The sequence below is a fragment of the Mustela erminea genome, chromosome 5 (assembly GCF_009829155.1).
Source record: "Mustela erminea isolate mMusErm1 chromosome 5, mMusErm1.Pri, whole genome shotgun sequence".
Lineage (NCBI taxonomy): Eukaryota > Metazoa > Chordata > Mammalia > Carnivora > Mustelidae > Mustela > Mustela erminea.
In genome coordinates, this window is record NC_045618.1 from 89,013,204 (window position 1) to 89,031,455 (window position 18,252).

General features: G+C 39.6%; 2 protein-coding genes across 3 annotated transcripts in view; one reads left to right on the plus strand and one right to left on the minus strand.

The window, feature by feature from the left end:
• Positions 1-6,815, plus strand: part of GEMIN2 (gem nuclear organelle associated protein 2) — a 22,005-nt gene extending 15,190 nt beyond the window's left edge. Inside the window, exons 8-10 of the mRNA XM_032344090.1 lie at positions 48-158; positions 2,247-2,305; positions 6,177-6,815. Of these exons, the coding sequence (XP_032199981.1) occupies positions 48-158; positions 2,247-2,305; positions 6,177-6,327 (321 nt within the window). The 3' untranslated portion in view covers positions 6,328-6,815. The remainder of the gene's footprint in view (positions 1-47; positions 159-2,246; positions 2,306-6,176) is intronic.
• TRAPPC6B (trafficking protein particle complex 6B) overlaps positions 4,964-18,252 on the minus strand; it is a 26,687-nt gene continuing 13,398 nt past the window's right edge. Inside the window, exons 5-6 of one of the 2 annotated variants that reach the window (XM_032344091.1) lie at positions 17,039-17,132; positions 4,964-5,527 (exon numbers count right to left, since the gene is read on the minus strand). In XM_032344091.1, the coding sequence (XP_032199982.1) occupies positions 5,487-5,527; positions 17,039-17,132 (135 nt within the window). In that variant the 3' untranslated portion in view covers positions 4,964-5,486. Of the gene's footprint in view, positions 5,528-14,560; positions 15,105-17,038; positions 17,133-18,252 lie in introns of those variants that run through there. The other variant, XM_032344092.1, reaches the window with a different exon arrangement.

Sequence of the window (18,252 nt, forward strand, 5' to 3'; positions counted from 1 at the left end):
TAGGGTACAGTATTTGCTACTTACTACTTTTTTAAAATCCTCTTTAGGGAAGGTGGCTTTATGCATTATTGGCTTGTCTTGAAAAACCTTTATTACCTGAGGCTCATTCACTGATTCGGCAGCTAGCAAGAAGGTGCTCTGAAGTCAGGCTCTTAGTGGTAAGTTACAGCTTACTATTTCAAATTGAAAGTGCTCATTGATTTATGTGGTAATAAAAAAGGATTACATTGAAATAGGAAAATGTGGAATATTTTATTAGTCAAGATTAGATTTGGCCACATAATTTTAGGAAGCCCAAAATAACAGTAGCTTAAATAAAATGGACATGTTTTTCTTAGATAAAGGAAGTCTTCAGGTGGACAGAGCAAATCTAAGATGGCAGTAGCCCAGGCCTTTGAGTTCTGGCTCATGTGACTTCGGTTGCCAAGCTCACCTCATGGTCCAAGGTAGCTGCTGGAGTTCAGCCATTATATTTGGTTATAGGAACTAGAAAGAAGAGAAGATTATCCTCTAACAAAGCTTCCCAGAGGTTTCACAAGCACATCTGGCTGTATATCAAGCTCATTTAGCCAGACTTTAGTCACATGGCCATTAGGAACTATGGGTAGTTTTACTTTTAGCTGGGGGGACAGGGTGCCTAGTTAAAAATGAACTTCCTTTGCTAAATAGCAAGGGAAAACAAGAAGCTGGAGTGGTCAACTAACAGTCTCTGGCGCAATGATTGTTCTGAATACCTGCAGCATTATAATATAAATAAACTTCATGCCAGATTAAGTCCACCTGTGATTTTTTTTTCTTTCATCCCTCCTTTCCCTTCCACAAAATGTATACTCGTTCTCTATTGACTACTTACAAATATTTTTGTTAAACCATGATACGGCCCAAACTAGCTTCTGTGGCTTGTACTCCAAGCAGAATATACTTGCAACTCAGAAAATATTTCACATATTTTGTTCCTAGACTTTATTTCGTCTCCAGAAGTGCCTTTTCACTCTTCCAGTCTGCATCTAAATAACATTTAGTTTTCGCAATCTGGCTCATATTCTACTACTTTCTATGATACTCTTCCTGATCCTAACAACTAAAAAGAATCTCTTCGTCCTCTGTTTTTCCAGTATAATTAATGTTTTTTTATGGGCACTTTACACATTTTTCTTTCATTAAAATTAATATGGATATTTTATCTTCTCCGCTATTAGCAGGTAATATGTTTTATTCAGCTTTGTTTCATATAGTGCTTGACACATAGATTAGAGTATACTAACAAGGAAGCATGTCCCAAGTTTGAATTAACATGTGACGTGTCTGTTATAACATTTCTTGATAGGTTATTGTAACTTTATCCTGAAATGTATAAAATTAAATTACACATTCGGTAACATCACTTTGTAAAATATATAGTTCAGCAACTATCTCCATATAATTGAGAAGCCTGATCTGCTGGACTATTTTCTAATATGTCTTAAGCTAGAAGCCACGATTTCAGTCCTCAATTTTAAGTTTTTAAAAATATTTTTTATAGTTTGTTTTCCGTACTATGTAGTTAGGACATTTGTGTGTGTGGGGGGGGTGTTGCTCCCCTACTTGGAACCGGGAAAAATCTTTTTTCCAAGTTATTCTCCTTTGAATCTTCAATTCTTTATTTCTTTTCCCTATTGAGGACCTTTCTTTAAAAGTTCATGTCAGGGGCCACCTGGGTGGCTCAGTCGTTAAGTATCTGCCTTCAGCTCCGGTCATGATCCCAGAGTCCTTGGATAAGTCCCACGTTGGTCTCCCTGCTTAGTGAGGTGTCTGCATCTCCCTCTGCCTGCCGCTCCCCCTGCTTGTGCCCTCTCTGTGACAAACAAAATCTTTAAAGATCATGTCAGATGTTTCTCAAGGGTTGTTAGCTCTCTAGCTTTCTCCTTTTTCTTTGAGGTTTTCTACTTCCATATGATTATTACTATTATCTAACAAAAGTTTCATGTTTTGCATATTGAAATTTGTTTCAAAAATACTAGGGAGAGGGACGCCTGGGTGGCTCAGTTGGTTGGACGACTGCTTTCGGCTCAGGTCATGATCCCAGAGTCCCGGGATCGAGTCCTGCATTGGGATCCCAGCTCCATGGGGAGTCTTTTCTCCCTCTGACCTTCTCCTCGCTCATGCTCTCTCTCACTGCCTCTCTCTCAAATAAATAAATAAAATCTTAAAAAAAAAAAATACTAGAGAGAACACTCTACATTTTTCTGATTTTTTTTTTTCTTTAGGACAGTAAAGATGATGAGCGGGTTCCTGCTTTGAATTTATTAATCTGTCTGGTTAGCAGGTAAGTAATCCTTGATTCCTTGCTTTATAATAGTGTTACTAATGGAAAATACTGTTTTCATTTTCAAACAGAGGAAATTGAGGTATAAGGAAACAATATCATACGTATATCAATTCCCTATATTTTGAGTTTTTTCTATAAATAATGCTACAGTGTAGATCCTTATACGTTATAGCTCTGTTATTTCCTAAGGGCAAACTCCTAGAAATAAGTTGAAGTGCTTGCATGTATTTTAAAACCGAGATATTTATTAATAGTTGGCCTTCCAGAAACTCATATCTTTCTGTGTTCCCATGAAAGTGTCAGTGAGACTGCCTGTCTTCTATTCAACACTGGGCATTTTCAGTTGATACAAATGTTTCCATTCTAATAACAAAAAGATACAAATTATTTTTATTTGCATTTGTTTAATTACCAGTGAGGGTAAAAAAATACTTTATTTTATTGTAATTTTTTTTAATTGCCTGTGTTCTTTATTCATTTTCAGTTTGAACATACTTTTATTTAGTATGTGTTTGATTTCATTTCTTAACATTGAAGTTCTACCTGGAATTTATCTAAAAACATTCTCATATTCTGAATTCATGTGTATGAGTATATGTGTGTATTACACCTACACATATTTATTTCAGGTCTCTTTCTGGACTTGATTTTTTTTTTTTTTTTTAAGATTTTATTTATTTATTTGACAGAGAGAGATCACAAGTAGGCAGAGAGGCAGGCAGAGAGAGGGAAGCAGGCTCCCCGCTGAGCAGAGAGCCTGACATGGGGCTTGATCCCAGGACACTGAGATCACGACCCGAGCCGAAGGCAGAGGCTTAACCCACTGAGCCACCCAGGCACCCCTGGACTTGATATTTTTATACATTGGTCAGTGTTTTTAATCTAATGCCAATACCTTTCTAAAGCTTTATATTATGTTTAAATATTGATAAGGGAAATGATCTGTGTCCATTATTCTTCCTCAAGACACTTTTTCAGAATACACATGTATTCAATATATAATTTCTCAATCTATAATAATTATGCTGCTGGTGATAATTAATACTTAACTAGACACTTTGTGCCACGCATTTTTCTTAGTGCTTAATAATAGAAACTCATTGAATCCTTAGAAGGTAGGTGCTATTACCAATTACAGATGAGGAAACCATGGCAGAAAAAGATAAAACAATTTTCTGGCCATCACAAAGCTAGTAAATTGTAGGGCTAGGGTCCAAAAACAAGGCAGCTTTGCTCCAGAGTTAAGTTCTGGACTATGCTCGTATCAAACTACCTATCTCTTGGTAATAAGGATTAAATGAAAGCCCTAGGCGCTATGTATACTGGGTCTTTAATCCTTACAACTCAAGAGTTTTTTCTTTTACTTTCACAAGTGAAGACACAGCTTCAGAAACATTAATTAGGGTTCAGTAAACTAGTACTGAATGGAATAAGAGACTTAAATATAACATCTGACTACTAATCCACTGATATTTTATAATGTGCAGTTATGAGAAAAGCAATATCAAGTAATTAGTCATGATTATTTTTTTTTCCCCTCAGAACATTATTTAAAAACGAAAAATATGTTCTAGGCCAGAAAATTTTCTTAGACTATATAGGCTTCATTTAAGAAAACCTGAAGGGGCACCTGGGTGGCTCAGTGGGCTAAAAAGCCTCTGCTTTCAGCTCAGGTCATGATCTCGGGGTACTGGGATGAAGCCCTGCATTGGGCTCTCTGCTTGGCAGGGAGCCTGCTTCCCCCTCTCTCTCTGCCTCCTCTCTGCCTACTTGTGATCTCTGTCGGTCAAATAAATAAATAAATAAATCTTTTTTTTTTTTTTTAAGATTTTATTTATTTATTTGACAGAGAGAGATCACGAGTAGGCAGAGAGGCAGGCAGAGAGAGAGAGAGGAGGAAGCAGGCTCCTGCTGAGCAGAGAGCCTGATGCGGGACTTGATCCCAGGACCCCGAGATCATGACCTGAGCCGAAGGCAGCGGCTTAACCCACTGAGCCACCCAGGCTCCCAATAAAAAAATCTTTAAGAAAAGGGAAGAGAAAACTTGAAGAAGAGGGGTGCCTGAGTGGCTTAGTCAGTTAGGCGTCGACTCTTGATTTTGGCTCAGGTCATGAACTCAGATGGAGCCCCATGTTGGCATGGAGCCTGCTTAAGATGCTCTCTTCCCCCTGCCCCACACAGCAGGCTGTCTAAAAGAAGACTTAAAGAAGATTCTAGAATGTTTGAAAAAAGATAACATAGACCTTGAATCTTGGCCATAGCCATCTCAATATAAGTATCAAATATTGTTTTCTTTTGTAGGTTTGTTTTTTTGTTGGTGGTGGTCTTGTTTGTCCTACAACTTTAAAGCAAAAACTTCTAACTGATAGAAATACTTACTCAAATGAGTGGAATCCCATTCAGATGGGATTTAATAGCCCTATTACCCACCTTAATTATTTTGTCAATGAAAAATGTTTTAAGCTCCTTTTTTTTTTTTTTTTTTTTAAGATTTTATTTATTTATTTGACTGAGAGAGAGATCACAAGTAGACACAGAGGCAGGTAAAGAGAGAGGGAGAAGCAGGCTCCCGGCCAAGCAGAGAGCCCGATGTGGGGCTTGATTCCAGGACCCTAAGATCATGACCTGAGCCGAAGGCAGAGGCTTAACCCACTGAGCCACCCAGGTGCCCCTAAGGTTCTTATTATGGAGATTTTCAAGTACATATGAATGTAGTAGAATAATACTTGCCCCCCATCAGCATCTATCACCCAAGTTCAACATTTATTAACTTCACCAGAGTATTTCATTTGTCTCATCTTTTTTGTTAATGTATTTTAAACAAATCTCAGACATGTCATTTCTCCTGTTTTAGAGTATCTAAGTGATTAGGACCTTTTAAAACATGACTCTAATACTGGTATCATATCTAATAAATTTAATAACTCCACAATATTATCTGATACCTAGTTCATGTTTCATATTCCTTAATTGTTCCCAAAATGTCTTCTCACATTTGAACTGTTCAAATCAGGATCCAACCCTTTCCCTTTCCACACTAGCCAGGGAGAGGTCGAACCACATGCTGTTGTTCTTCATTCCCATGGTAACTTAAAGAGAAACTTTCACAATGTCCAGAGCCCTTGATATCCTGGAAATGGAGAAGGATGTCCTCAAATTCCTTGCAGCAGGAACCCACTTAGGTGGCACCAACCTTGACTTCCAAATGGAGCAGTACATCTACAAAAGGAAAGTGTTAGTATCTACATCATAAATCGGAAGAGAGGGGCACCTGGGTGGCTCAGTTGTTTAAGCATCCAACTCTTGATGTCAGCTTAGGTCTTGATCTCAGGGTCGTGAGTTCAAGCTCCATGTTGGGCTCCATGCTGGGTGCGGAGCCTACTTTAAAAAAAAAAAAAAATCTGGAGAGAGAACCTGGGAGATGCTTCTGCAGGCAGCTTGTGCCATTGTTGCCATTGAAAACCCAGTTGATGTCAGTGTTCTGTCATCCAGAAATACTAGCCAGCAAGCTGTGCTGAAGTTTGCTGCTGCTACTGGAGCCACTCCCTCCTGCTGGCCACCTCATCCCTGGAACCTTCAATAACCAGATCCAGGCAGCCTTCCTAGAGCCAAGCCTTCTTGGTGGTTACTGATGCTAGGACTGACCACAGCCTCACACAGAGGTGTCTTATGTTAACCTGCCTACGGTCGCTCTGTGTAACACAGACTCTCCTCTGCACTCTATGCACATTGCTATCCCTTACAGCAATAAGGGAGCTCACTCATTGAGTCTAATGTGGCGGAGCCTGGCCTGGGAAGTTCTGTCCATGCTTGGCACCATTTCCCATGAACACCCTTGTGAGGTCATGCCTTATCTCTACTACTACAGAGATCCTGAAGAGATTGAAAAGGAAGAGCAGGCCGCTGCTGAAAAGGCTGTGACCAAGGAAGACTTTCAGGGTGAATGGACTGCTCCAGCTCCTGACTTCACTGCAGTTCATCCTGAAGTCACAAACTGGTCACAGTCAGTTCCCTACTAAATGAAAACTGGAATGCTCAGCCTGCCACTGAAGACTAGCCGGTAGCTCCCATTGCTCAGGCCACTGAATGCATAGAAACACCCACGGAGCAGTCTTAAGCTGCTCCTCCACCAAGGCACACAAAATGGAAATAAGGTTGATGGAAAATAAGTAGGTGCTAAAAAAAAAAAAACCAAAAAACAAACAAAAATACCCAAGTCCGGATCCAGGTGAAATGTACTCATTGCTTTTGTTCGATATGTCTCTTGAGTCTCCCCATCAGTTTCCTGGGTTTATCTCTTTGCTATTTATTTGTTGGAAAAAAACCCAGCCCTTTGACTTGTAAAATTTCCCATGTTTTGGTTTTGACAGCTATATCTTATCTTCATGTTGGTGTTTAATGTGTTCATTTATCCCCCATGTTTTCTGTAAGCCGTTAGGTTGTTTTAAAGGCTTGATTATTGGGGTGCCTGGGTGCTTCAGTTGTTAAGTGTTTTCCTTCAGCTCAGGTCATGATCCCAGGATGCTGGGATGGAGCCCCGCCTCAGGCTCCCTGCTAAGTGGGAAGCCTGCATCTCCTCTCCCACTCCCTCTGCTTGTGTTCCCTCTCTTGCAGTATCTCTGTCAGATAAATGTTCTTTTTTTTTTTTTTAAGATTGTATTTATTTATTTGACAGAGAGAGAAATCCCAAGTAGGCAGAGAGGTGGGCAGAGAGAGAAGGGGAAGCAAGCTTGCTGCTGAGAGAGAGAGAGCCCGATGCGGGGCTCGATCCCAGGACCCTGGGATCATGACCCGAGCTGAAGGCAGAGGCTTAACCCACTGAGCCACCCAGGCGCCCCTCTGTCAGATAAATTTTTAAAATCTTCAAAAGGAAAAAAAGTAAAAAAAAAAAAAAAAAAAAAAAAAAAAAAAAAAGGAAAAAAATTAAAGGCGTGTTTTGTTATATATAGGTTTTTTTTTTTTGTTTTTTTTTTTTTGGTTTGGCAAGACTCCGTGGGTGGTGGTGTGCACATCAGGAGGCCCATAATATCTGGTTGTCCCACTTCTAGTATGAAGTTAATCAATGCATTCAGGTAAAGGGATATTGCAGTCATTATTTTTGTTGATGCTCAGGTTGTTCCGTGTTTGGTCAGCAGGAACCCATCAGATCAGTTCCTACGCTTTTTGTTCTATATAACCCTGGTGGTCTTTTATAGCTTGCTTACTTTCAGGTATGTCAAGATGGTTCAAATGTATCTTAGACATTTCTGGCCCCAGATCTGGAATCAGTGTTTTTTTTCCCAGGAGTGCTTGTTCCTCTTTTAAAGTAGAAAATGACGGGGCGCCTGGGTGGCTCAGTGGGTTAAGCCACTGCCTTTGGCTTAGGTCATGGTCTCGGAGTCTTGAGATCAAGTCCCGCATCGGGCTCTGTGCTCAGCGGGGAGCCTGCTTCCTCCTCTCTTTCTCTCTCTCTGCCTGCCTCTCTGCCTATTTGTGATCTCTCTCTGTCAAATAAATAAATAAAATCTTTAAAAAAAAATAAAAATAAAAAATAAAGTAGAAAATGGGGGGCACCTGAGTGGCTCAGTGGGTTAAGCCTCTGCCTTCGGCTCAGGTCATGATCTCAGGGTCCTAGGATTGAGCCCAGGATCGGGGTGTCTCCTTGGCGGTGAGCCTGCTTCCCACTCTCTCTCTGCCTGCCTCTCTACTTGTGATCTCTCTCTGTCAAATAAATAAATAAAATCTTAAAAAAAAAAAAAAAAAGTAGAAAATGGTATTTAGAGTCCACAATTTGGACATTAGGGAAGTTAGCGGTTACTAGGTTGGTCATTGCCTTTAGGCCTTTTGGATGACCAGAGGTAGGAAGTATGTGTTTCTTAGAAAGAGAAAAATGACATCATGACTTCAAATTTCATTTTCAGTTCTGATTTAAGATGACGTGATTTTTCTTGAAGCTGTGTTTCTTTTTCCTCTGCTGAAATTCTGTTTTCTAGCATTGACAGTTACTGGCTTTTTCCTACAATATGCACATAATAGTTTCAGAATAAATATACTAACAGTGTTACTGATAGTACAACTACTAAAATCAGTTTAAGAATTCTTTGCAGTTCTTTTGTCTCTGGTATATCTCACTAGGGACATATACCATAACATCACATGTAAGATCACTTGAAATTATTCTCCTCTGTGGGGTTATGCCAACAGCCTGATAAAGATTCATTTGGTTGGGTTTGGGGATTTTCTTTTTTTTTTTTTCATTTAATCTTTTTTTATAATTGCATAAAATATTTACATTGTTCAAAGTTAAAATTTTAATTCAGGATGCATTTGAAATATTTTAGAACCCACCTTTATCCTCTCTAGCCTTTCTCTCTTCTGTAGTTTTCCATTTTATTAATTTTTGGTTTACCCTTCTATTTACTGTTTCTGTCTAAAAGTGTAAGTATGTATAAATATATCTGCATTCCTACACACCCTTACAAAAGGTAGCATAGTAAATATACTATTCTATACCTTGTTTTTTTCATTTAATAAATCCTAGAAATCACACTGTATAGCAGTGTATTTTCCTCATTTTTTAAAAATGATTTTATTCATTTATTTGACAGAGACCACAAGTAGGCAGTGGCAGGGGCAGGGCGGTGGAGTGGTGGTGTAGAGTGTGGATCAGGCTCCCTGCTGAGTAGAGAGCCTGATGCAGGGCTCACTCCCAGGACCCTGAGATCATGACCCGAGCTGAAGGCAGAAACTTAACCCACTGAGCCACCCAAGTGCCCCTCATTTCTTTTTATAAAAAAAGAGGCTTTTATAAAAAGCCTCAGTCTTCCACTATGTAGATGTGCCGTAGTTTAGTCAATGAGTGCCTTTATTGATGGATGTTTGGGCTGTTTGTGGTGTTTTGCTATTATAAGTAGTGCTGCTATTAATATTTTTAATATACATGAATTTTTTTTTTTTTTAACTAGGTATTTTGACCAACGTGATTTAGCTGATGAACCATCTTGATTTGGCTGGTCTCTCTGGGATAGAAGATACTTGTGATGAAGGCAGCCTGAGTCTGAGGATGTACATTGACAACTCAAGTTTAGAATTGAATCCTATCTTCAACATTATTTGAAGGGTCTTCATTGGAAAATCCCAGCCAGCCAGTTTATGACAGAACAGTTTAAACAGTTTTCTATAATTACATGTTTTTAAAACAAATTCAGTGCCATTTATTGGTGAAGCATCCTGTACAGAAACTGTATGATAAAATTTTAGAGATCATTGGTGCTTTTTCATTGTTTCTTTACATATATGCACATAAACTCTTATTGAAAATGTGTTTTGGTTATTAAAATCTTGTTTGACTCTTTTTTTTTAAGATTGTGTTTGTTTATTAAAGAGAGAGCATTGGGGCGCCTGAGTGGCTCAGTCTTTAAGCGTTTGCCTTCCCCTAAGGTCATAATCCCAGGGTCCTAGGATTGAGCCCCAGGCTCCCCGCGCAGTGGGAAGCCTGCTTCTTCCTCCCCCCCTCCCCCTGCTTGTGTTCCCTCTCTTGCTCTCTCTCCCTGTCAATTAAATGAATAAATAAAATCTAAATAAATAAAGAGAGTGCACAAACAGGGGGATTGGCAGAGCGAGAGAAGTGGACTCCCTGCTGAGCCACAGGGCAGTGGCTTAATGGACTGAGCCACCCAGGGGCCTCTTGTTTGACTCTTGAGCAAAAGACAAGACAATGAATAGATATCCTTAGAATTAAGATAATCTTGGTTAAATGGCAAATGTTTTTATAGTCAGCAACAAACTAATCAAATGTTTTCTCTTTAAGCTCAATACCTTTTTTTTTTTTAAAGATTTTATTTATTTATTTATTAGAGAGAGAGAGCAAGCACAGGCAAACAGAGTGGCAGGCAGAGGCAGAGGGCTAAGCAGGCTCCCTGCCGAGCAAGGAGCCTGATGTAGGACTCGATCCCAGGTTGCCGGGATCATGACCTGAGCCGAAGGCAGCCTCTTAACCAACTGAGCCACCCAGGCATTCCATCAATAATTTTTTTTTTGTCAGAGAGAGAGCACACATAAGCAGGCAGAGTGGTAGGCAGAGGCAGAGAGAGAAGCAGGCTCCCTGCAGGGCAAGGAGCCCGAACATGGGACTCGATCCCAGTACCCTGGGATCATGGCCTGAGCCGAAGGCAGCAGCTTAACCAACTGAGCCACCCAGGTGTCCCAGCTCAATACTTTTCTAACTGCTTTATTACATAAAACTTTTTCTTAAATCATTTTCTGTTATACCCTAATAAGTCATCTGTTCTGTCTATCGATCTAGCTTATATCACTTAGAATTTTTCTATTTCTTTATCAGGCAGGAATGTTTTCTACTTTAACAGATGATTCATATAGCAACAGTTTTTTATTTTTTATTTTTATTTATTTATATATATATATATTTTTAAAGATTTTATTTATTTATTTGACAGACAGATTACAAGTAGACAGAGAAGCAGGCCCCCTGCTGAGCAGAGAGCCTGATGTGGGACTCAATCCCAGGACCCTGAGATCATGACCTGAGCCGAAGGCAGCGGCTTAACCCACTGAGCCACCCAGGCGCCCCTATTTTTTTTTTTTTTTTAAGATTTTATTTATTTGACAGAGATTACAAGTAGTCAGAGAGGCAGGCAGAGAGAGAGGAGGGAACAGGCTCCCTGCTGAGCAGAGAGCCCGATGTGGGGCTTGATCCCAGGACTCTGGGATCATGACCCGAGCCGAAGGCATAGGCTTTAACCCACTGAACCATCCAGGCGCCCCAGCAGCAGTTTTTTAGTAGGGATTTTTCTCACATGCCCAGAATTCAGGAAGAGCTGGCTACTGGCATTGGGTCAGTGACTCCACAATACCAATGTCTTTGAGAGCCTTGTGGCCTTTTCCTTATGGTAACAAGATGGCCACTGCAGTTCTAGATAACTCGTCTGTATTCAAGACCAGAAAAGGGGGAACGACGCTGAGCCTTCCACATCTGATTTTCTCATAAAAGCGAAAACTTTCCCCAGAAATTCACAGCAGATATATGTTCATCTGTTGGCCACAATTGTATAACACGATCACCTCTAGCTCCGAGGAAGGTGGGAGAATGGGGGGAGAGAAAAGGAAAAGAACTTGGAAATATCTGCAGATCTGGGGCATCTGAGTGGCTCAGTTGGTTGGCATCTGCCTTTGGTCCAGGTCACTATCGCACAGTTCTGGGATCAACTCCAGCATCCAGCTCCCTGCTCAGTGGGGAGTCTGCTTCCCTCTCCCACTGGCCCTCCCCACTGCTCATGTGCATGTGCACACTCTCAAAATCTTTTATGTTACGTTTTTTTGACATGGGGTGGATGGGGGGAACAAGCACAAGCAGGGGAAGCAGTAGGCAGAGGGAGAAACGGGTTCCTCACTGAGCAAGGAGCCAGATGCAGGACTCGGATCATGATCTGAGCAGAAAGCAGATGCTTAACTGAGCCACCCAGGTACCCCCTGCCAAATGGACAGATTCTGGTGACATCTCCAGTCCTAAGTCTTCTTATGAGGTTTGATCACTAGACCTGAGAGATCAAACTGTGTTATTATGGTTAGTAGAAGCCACTGACTAAACAGTTTATGTATGCAGTACACAGTATAGTTTTGTTTTGTTTTGTTTTTGTTTGTTTTTTGTTGTTTTTTTTTTTTAATTTATTTATTTATTTATTTAACAGAGAGAGAGATCACAAGTAGGCAGAGAGGCAGGCAGAGAGAGGGAAGCAGGCTCCCTACTGAGCAGAGAGCCCGATGTGGAGCTCGATCCCAGGACCCTGATATGACCTGAGTGGAAGGCAGAGACTTAAACCACTGAACCATCCATGCGCCCCTAGTTTTTTCAGAGAGGGAGGAGGGTGGGGCAGAGGAAGGGAATCTTAAGCAGGTTCCATGCCAGTGTGGAACCTGACCCAGGGCTCGATCTCACAACCCCGAGATCATGACACGAGCTAAAGTCAAGTCAGACACCTAACCCACTGAGCCACCCCATCACAACCATACAATATAGTTTTCTCCCATCCAAGTACTAACCAGGCCCTGACCCTGCTTAGCTTCTGAGATCAGACGAGATCGGGTGCGTTCAGGGTGGTATGGCCGTAGACAGTATAGTTTTCTACTTTTGAAAAATATATCTCCTTAATAAAAAAAAAAAAAACAAGTATGCTGTTCATTAAGCGGCCTTGAGAACTATAATTAAGATGAAATAATGCAATTATTGGAAACGGAGCAGGTCAAACTCATGATCCAGAAATCAAGAACATGTTCTTCACCTGAGCCAGCCAGGCGCCCCTTGCCAGTATTTTATTTTTATTTATTTATTTTTTGGCCTCTCACCTATATTTTAAATATATTGCCTTACTATAAAGTATTATTACATTTTAAAAATATTTTCATAACATCAGTACAACTGTTTCCTTTGTAGTGTTAATGTATTTTACTTGTGAATAATTGTGAGGAGTTCATAAACATCAATACACTACTGAATAGGCGTCCATGCACCCAAAACGTTAAAAGAAAGAAAGAAAGAAAGAAAGAAACAGAACCTTATACAACAGAAACTCAGGAAATGAGTTTTCACCACTATCCTGTCCCATCCAAGGTATGGGTCCTGAGAGTTTTCTCCAATATTCCTCCCAGTTTTCTCCAATATTCCGCCAAAGAACTCCTGCTTCAAAGAAAGGGTTATTATTCAAAAAGGGAAGTTTGGATGGGATTGATACAACTTTGTGCGAGAGTGGAGAAGCATTCCTTCTTCTAGGCAGTCTATAGCTGATGACGCAGAGTCCCCCTTTTGAAAGAGAAAACAATGGCGTACCCGGTTCCTCAAGCATACTGGCTTAAATACTTGATGATGTGTATCACTGGCTTGTTTTTTATGTAGTAAACAATCTCTTCTCTGTGGCACTGGGCATCCTGAGGTATAATAAATCCTCTCTGCTAATGACAGTCTCTATAATGCCTTTCTCCCTAATTCAAGGCCTCTACTACGTGGCCAACTTCCGCTAGCTTCACGCCTGTATCCTGCTCCCTACCAACTCTCAGCCGAGGTCACCCTATGAAACTTAGGACTCAAAAAAACACAGCTTAAAAATCACTGATTTATCTTGATTTCTTACCTCAAATATAAATATCCTTATTGTGGCAAATGATTACTTTAAACCTAAATAATATAAAGCTAAAAGTAAAAAATCTCCATCTACTTAAAATTTACTTTTAACTTTGCAGGCTGATATTCCCAATCATGTATATTTATACATTATATCTGTAGTATCCTATAATAAACTTTTTTCTCTTAACATCAATTAACAGCATTCCATGCTCGTAAATAAATGCACGTAGATTTCCTCCTTTTCACCAGCTGCGCAGTGTTTTCTTTTATGTCAGTACCATAATTTAATCAAATGCCATCAGAGAACACATAACTAGGGAAAATCCTTATACATACAAGTTTGCATACTAATTTTTCCCAGCTTGAGATATACTTGACATATAGCATATTTTAAGCTTAAGGTGTACAGAAAGTAACAAAATACAGAACCAATAGTAGATTGAACAAGTTAAGGAATTTATTATTTCATGTAACAAAAAGTTCAAAGGAAAAGCAGTTCCAGGATTGGGAATTCAGAAGCACAGTTAAGGTACTTTCTATCTCTGCACCCCAGTATCCTTAATCTGATGGTTTTCATCTTTATGCCTGTCCTCTTGATTATCAAATGGAAGAGATGACAGATGTACAAGGTGAGCACTGACCCCAACCCACTGAGAAGATAGTGTCCAGTGAAAGTTGGTGTGCATAATCCAGTTATCTACCACCCCTCTGCTCAAGTTGGTGTGCCTAATCCAATTATCCACCTCTCTGCTCTTGCAAAATAGTAATTAGGGAATAAAGATAAGGATTTAGAACCTTCACCAGCCCTTCCACACATGGGGAGAGAAGCTGAAAGTCAAGACTGTAACAGCAGTAAGTATAAAATTCCTTCCTTAAATATGTAATATTCTTTGGCCCTGGAGTCACTGACTTCACACTTAAACTAATCTATATTTCACTTTTATTATATTAATGGAGCTCTCAAGGACCGAATTCTATTAAAGTAAAATTAAGGACAAAATTCTGTTAAAGTAAAATGAACTTTTTAAGCAATATAGGTGATTACATAGGATATATATATATCACACAAACACATAATACACGATGTATATAATAAAATCCTCATAGGCATAAAAATTCTTAATAGAAATAAATTATAATAAAATAAAAATTGTTTAGTGTCTGTTTGCTTTTCTTAAATAACTAAAACAAATTCATAAAGCAAAACCAAAATTTGTTCACTCTTACAGAAATGATTCTGATTGATGCATACTTTTCTTAATGCTAATTTATCAAACCCTGAGTTTTGCTTCTCTATCTGTTGTTAAATACACACCACTATAAGCAAATAAGAATGTTTTAAAATAAGGGTCCTACACATTGGGATTTAGTTATTTGAAATCAGGTTTTTTCATTCTGAATAGTTTCAGTAAAATCTGTGTTACGGTAGAATTGTCTCCTTAGCTGCTTTAACAAGGTCTGTGTTAAATTAATAAAATACAACATTACTCCTGCTTAAGAGTGCATCTTTCATTACATAAGTTAGCAAATATCTTATATAAAATCAAATGCCCAATAATGTAATTAAATCATTGCTACTTGAAGTATTTTATACAGGAATAATTTATCTCTTTACACTGTTGAAGCCTTGCCTTGCATTTCAGTATGTTTATAGCTTCTGTATCATTACCTGAAATTTACCTAAGGGAAAAAAGAAAAAAAAAAAGAAAAATCATTCCTGATTTTAGGTACAAAGAAAACAAGCCTAAACATCAATTTTCTGTGACATCAGAAAGTAGTTTCAATGAAGAAACCTGCTATGTCAAACAACTTTTCCTAATACTCAAGTCAATTTCATTTTTATGAGATGATTATTTGTTTTGTGAATAGGTATCTTTGCGATTTCTACCTTTTAGGTATTTCACTGCCTATTATCATTGTGAATAGAAAGGAAATAGAGTGGGGGCGCCTGGGTGGCTCAGTGGATTGGGTCGCTGCCTTCAGCTCAGGTCATGATCTCAGGGTCCTGGGATTGAGTCCTGCATCGGGCTCTCTGCTCAGCAGGGAGCCTGCTTCCTCCTCTCTCTCTGCCTGCCTCTCTGCCTACTTGTGATCTCTCTCTGTCAAATAAATAAATAAAATAAAATAAAAGAAAGGAAATAGAGTGACGCTCAAGTCAATTTTATTCTTGGTTGGTAGTTTTGCTAAAAAAGATCTTTGGAAAGGAGTTTAGCAACAAAAGACTAGTTGGCTTTATCTAGCTTTATTCTAGAAAACTGTTTTTTGTTTTTTTTTTTTAAGATTTTATTTATTTATTTGACAGAGAGAGATCACAAGTAAGCAGAGAGAGAGAGGAGGAAGCAGAATCCCCGTGGAGCAGAGAGCCACATGCGGGGCTAGATCCCAGGACCCTGGGATCATGACCTGAGCCGAAGGCAGAGGCTTTAACCCACTAAGCCACCCCGGTGCCCCTAGAAAACCGTTTTTAAAAAGACATTTTTAGGGGCGCCTGGGTGGCTCAGTGGGCTAAAGCCTCTGCTTTCGGCTCAGGTCATGATCTTAGGGTTCTGGGATCGGGCCCCACATCGGGCTCTCTTGCTCAGCTGGAGGCCTGCTTCCCTTTCTCTCTCTCTCTGCCTGCCTCTCTGCCTCCTTGTGATCTCTGTCAAATAAGTAAATAAAATCCTTAAAAAAAAAAAAGACTTTTGGGGCACCTGGGTGGCTCAGTGGGTTAGGCCGCTTCCTTTGGCTCAGGTCATGATCTCAGGGTCCTGGGATCGAGCCCCGCATCGGGCTCTCTGCTCAGCAGGGAGCCTGCTTCCCTCTCTCTCTCTCTGCCTGCCTCTCCATCTACTTGTGATTTCTCTCTGTCAAAAAAATAAATAAAATCTTTAAAAAAAAAAAAATAAATAAAAAAAAAAAAAAAAAAAAGACTTTTAATGCTACAGGGAAAATTATTAAAAGAATAATGCAGAAAATTTCCTTAAACAGTTAAGAACCACAGGGCACCTGGGTGGCTCAGCTGGTAGAGCATCTGACTCTTGGTTTCAGTTCAGGTCATAATCTCGGGGTCTTGGGATTAGGCCCTATGTCAGGCTCCGCACTGAACACAAAGTCCACTTGGGACTCTCTCTCCCTCTGCCCTTCCCCACCCCCAGAATAAATAAATCTTTAAGAATAAATACATAGGGACACTTGGGAGGCTCAGTTGGTTAAGCCTCTGCCTTGGCTCAGGTCATGATCCCAGGGTCCTCGGCAGGGACTCTGCTTCTCCCTCTCCCTCTGCTTCTTCCCTCCCCCTGGCCAACCACTTATGCTCTCTCACTCACTCTTGCTCTCTCTCACATAAATAAAAATAAATACATAAATATATAAAAGAATCACCACTTAAACTGTCTTATACATTTAGATTACTTTAGCACACCTTCTTAAATCACTGTCCATTATGAATTTAAAAATCATTGAATATGAATAAAATATTCTACATATTACATTAAATGTTAACATTGATAAAAGTAAAACGAAATGGCTTTAGCATTTTAAATTTTCTCTAAGTTAACAAAACAAGCAGAAAAAGACCAGACTTGAAAAAATAATCACTAAAAACATTTTTAAGGAATGTGAATTCAACTTACAGGCTGGCATTGAAGACACTTCAGCCGTGACAATACTTTTTATCCCCAAGTTCGATAAGCCACCTCTTATTAAGCCACAGGTAAATGCTAAATACTGAAAGGAACAAAAATGTAAAGAATATTAAGAATTTACAAAGATAGCAATGCTATTGATAAATATGAGATTTAGTTAAGCCTTGCTATTAATAAGTCATTGCTGGGGCACCTGGGTGGCTCAATCAGTTAAGTATCTGCCTTTGGCTCAGGTCATGATCCCAGGGTCCTAGGATTGAGCCCCACATCGGGCTCCCTGCTCAGCAGGGCGTCTGCTTCTCCCTCTGCCCTTCACCCAGCTTGTGCTCTCCCTCTTGCTCTCTCTCAAATAAAAATAAAATAAAAATAAAAATACATAAATAGGGGCACCTGGGTGGCTCAATCGTTAAGTGTCTGCCTTCAGCTTAGGGACATGATTCCAGGGTCCTGGAATTGAGCCCCACATTGGGATCCCTGCTTAGCAGGGAACCTGCTTCTCCCTCTCACACTTTCCCTGCTTGTGTTCCCTCTCGCTGTAAAATAAAATCTTTTTTTAAAAATAAAACACTACTAAAAAAATAATACGTAGGGGCACCTGGGTGGCTCAGTGGGTTAAGCCTCTGCCTTCAGCTCAGGTCATGCTCTCAGGATCCTGGAATTAAGCCCCACATCAGGCTCTCTGTTCAACATGGAACCTGCCTCCCCCTCTCCCTCTGCCTGCCTCTCTGCCTACTTGTGATGGCTCTCTCTGTCAAATTAAAAAAAAAAAACAAAACCCATAAAGTTAAGAATCACCACTTAAGTTGTCTTACATAATACAAACCCAAAAACACAGATACACTGAACACAAAACATGTATTCTTTGAAACAAATGTTAACAATATTAAAAAACTTTAATTAACTAAAGGAGATTGTAAATATAAACTGAGGTGAGCAATTTCACACAACTAACGCCAGTTTTATAAGCTAGACTATCTTTTCTGATATATCTATGCTATATTCAAGAATCTAACATTAACTTACATTTCAATGGCATTTGGTTACAGTGTTTCATTAGTCATCATAAACCTATTCAGCTAGAGGTTAATATAGACTATTTTAATATGATGAACACCTGTCTCCTATTTCATAGAAAAGAATTTAAACAGGAGCACCTGGGTGGCTCAGTTGTTTATGCATCTGCCTTCCACTCAGGTAATGAT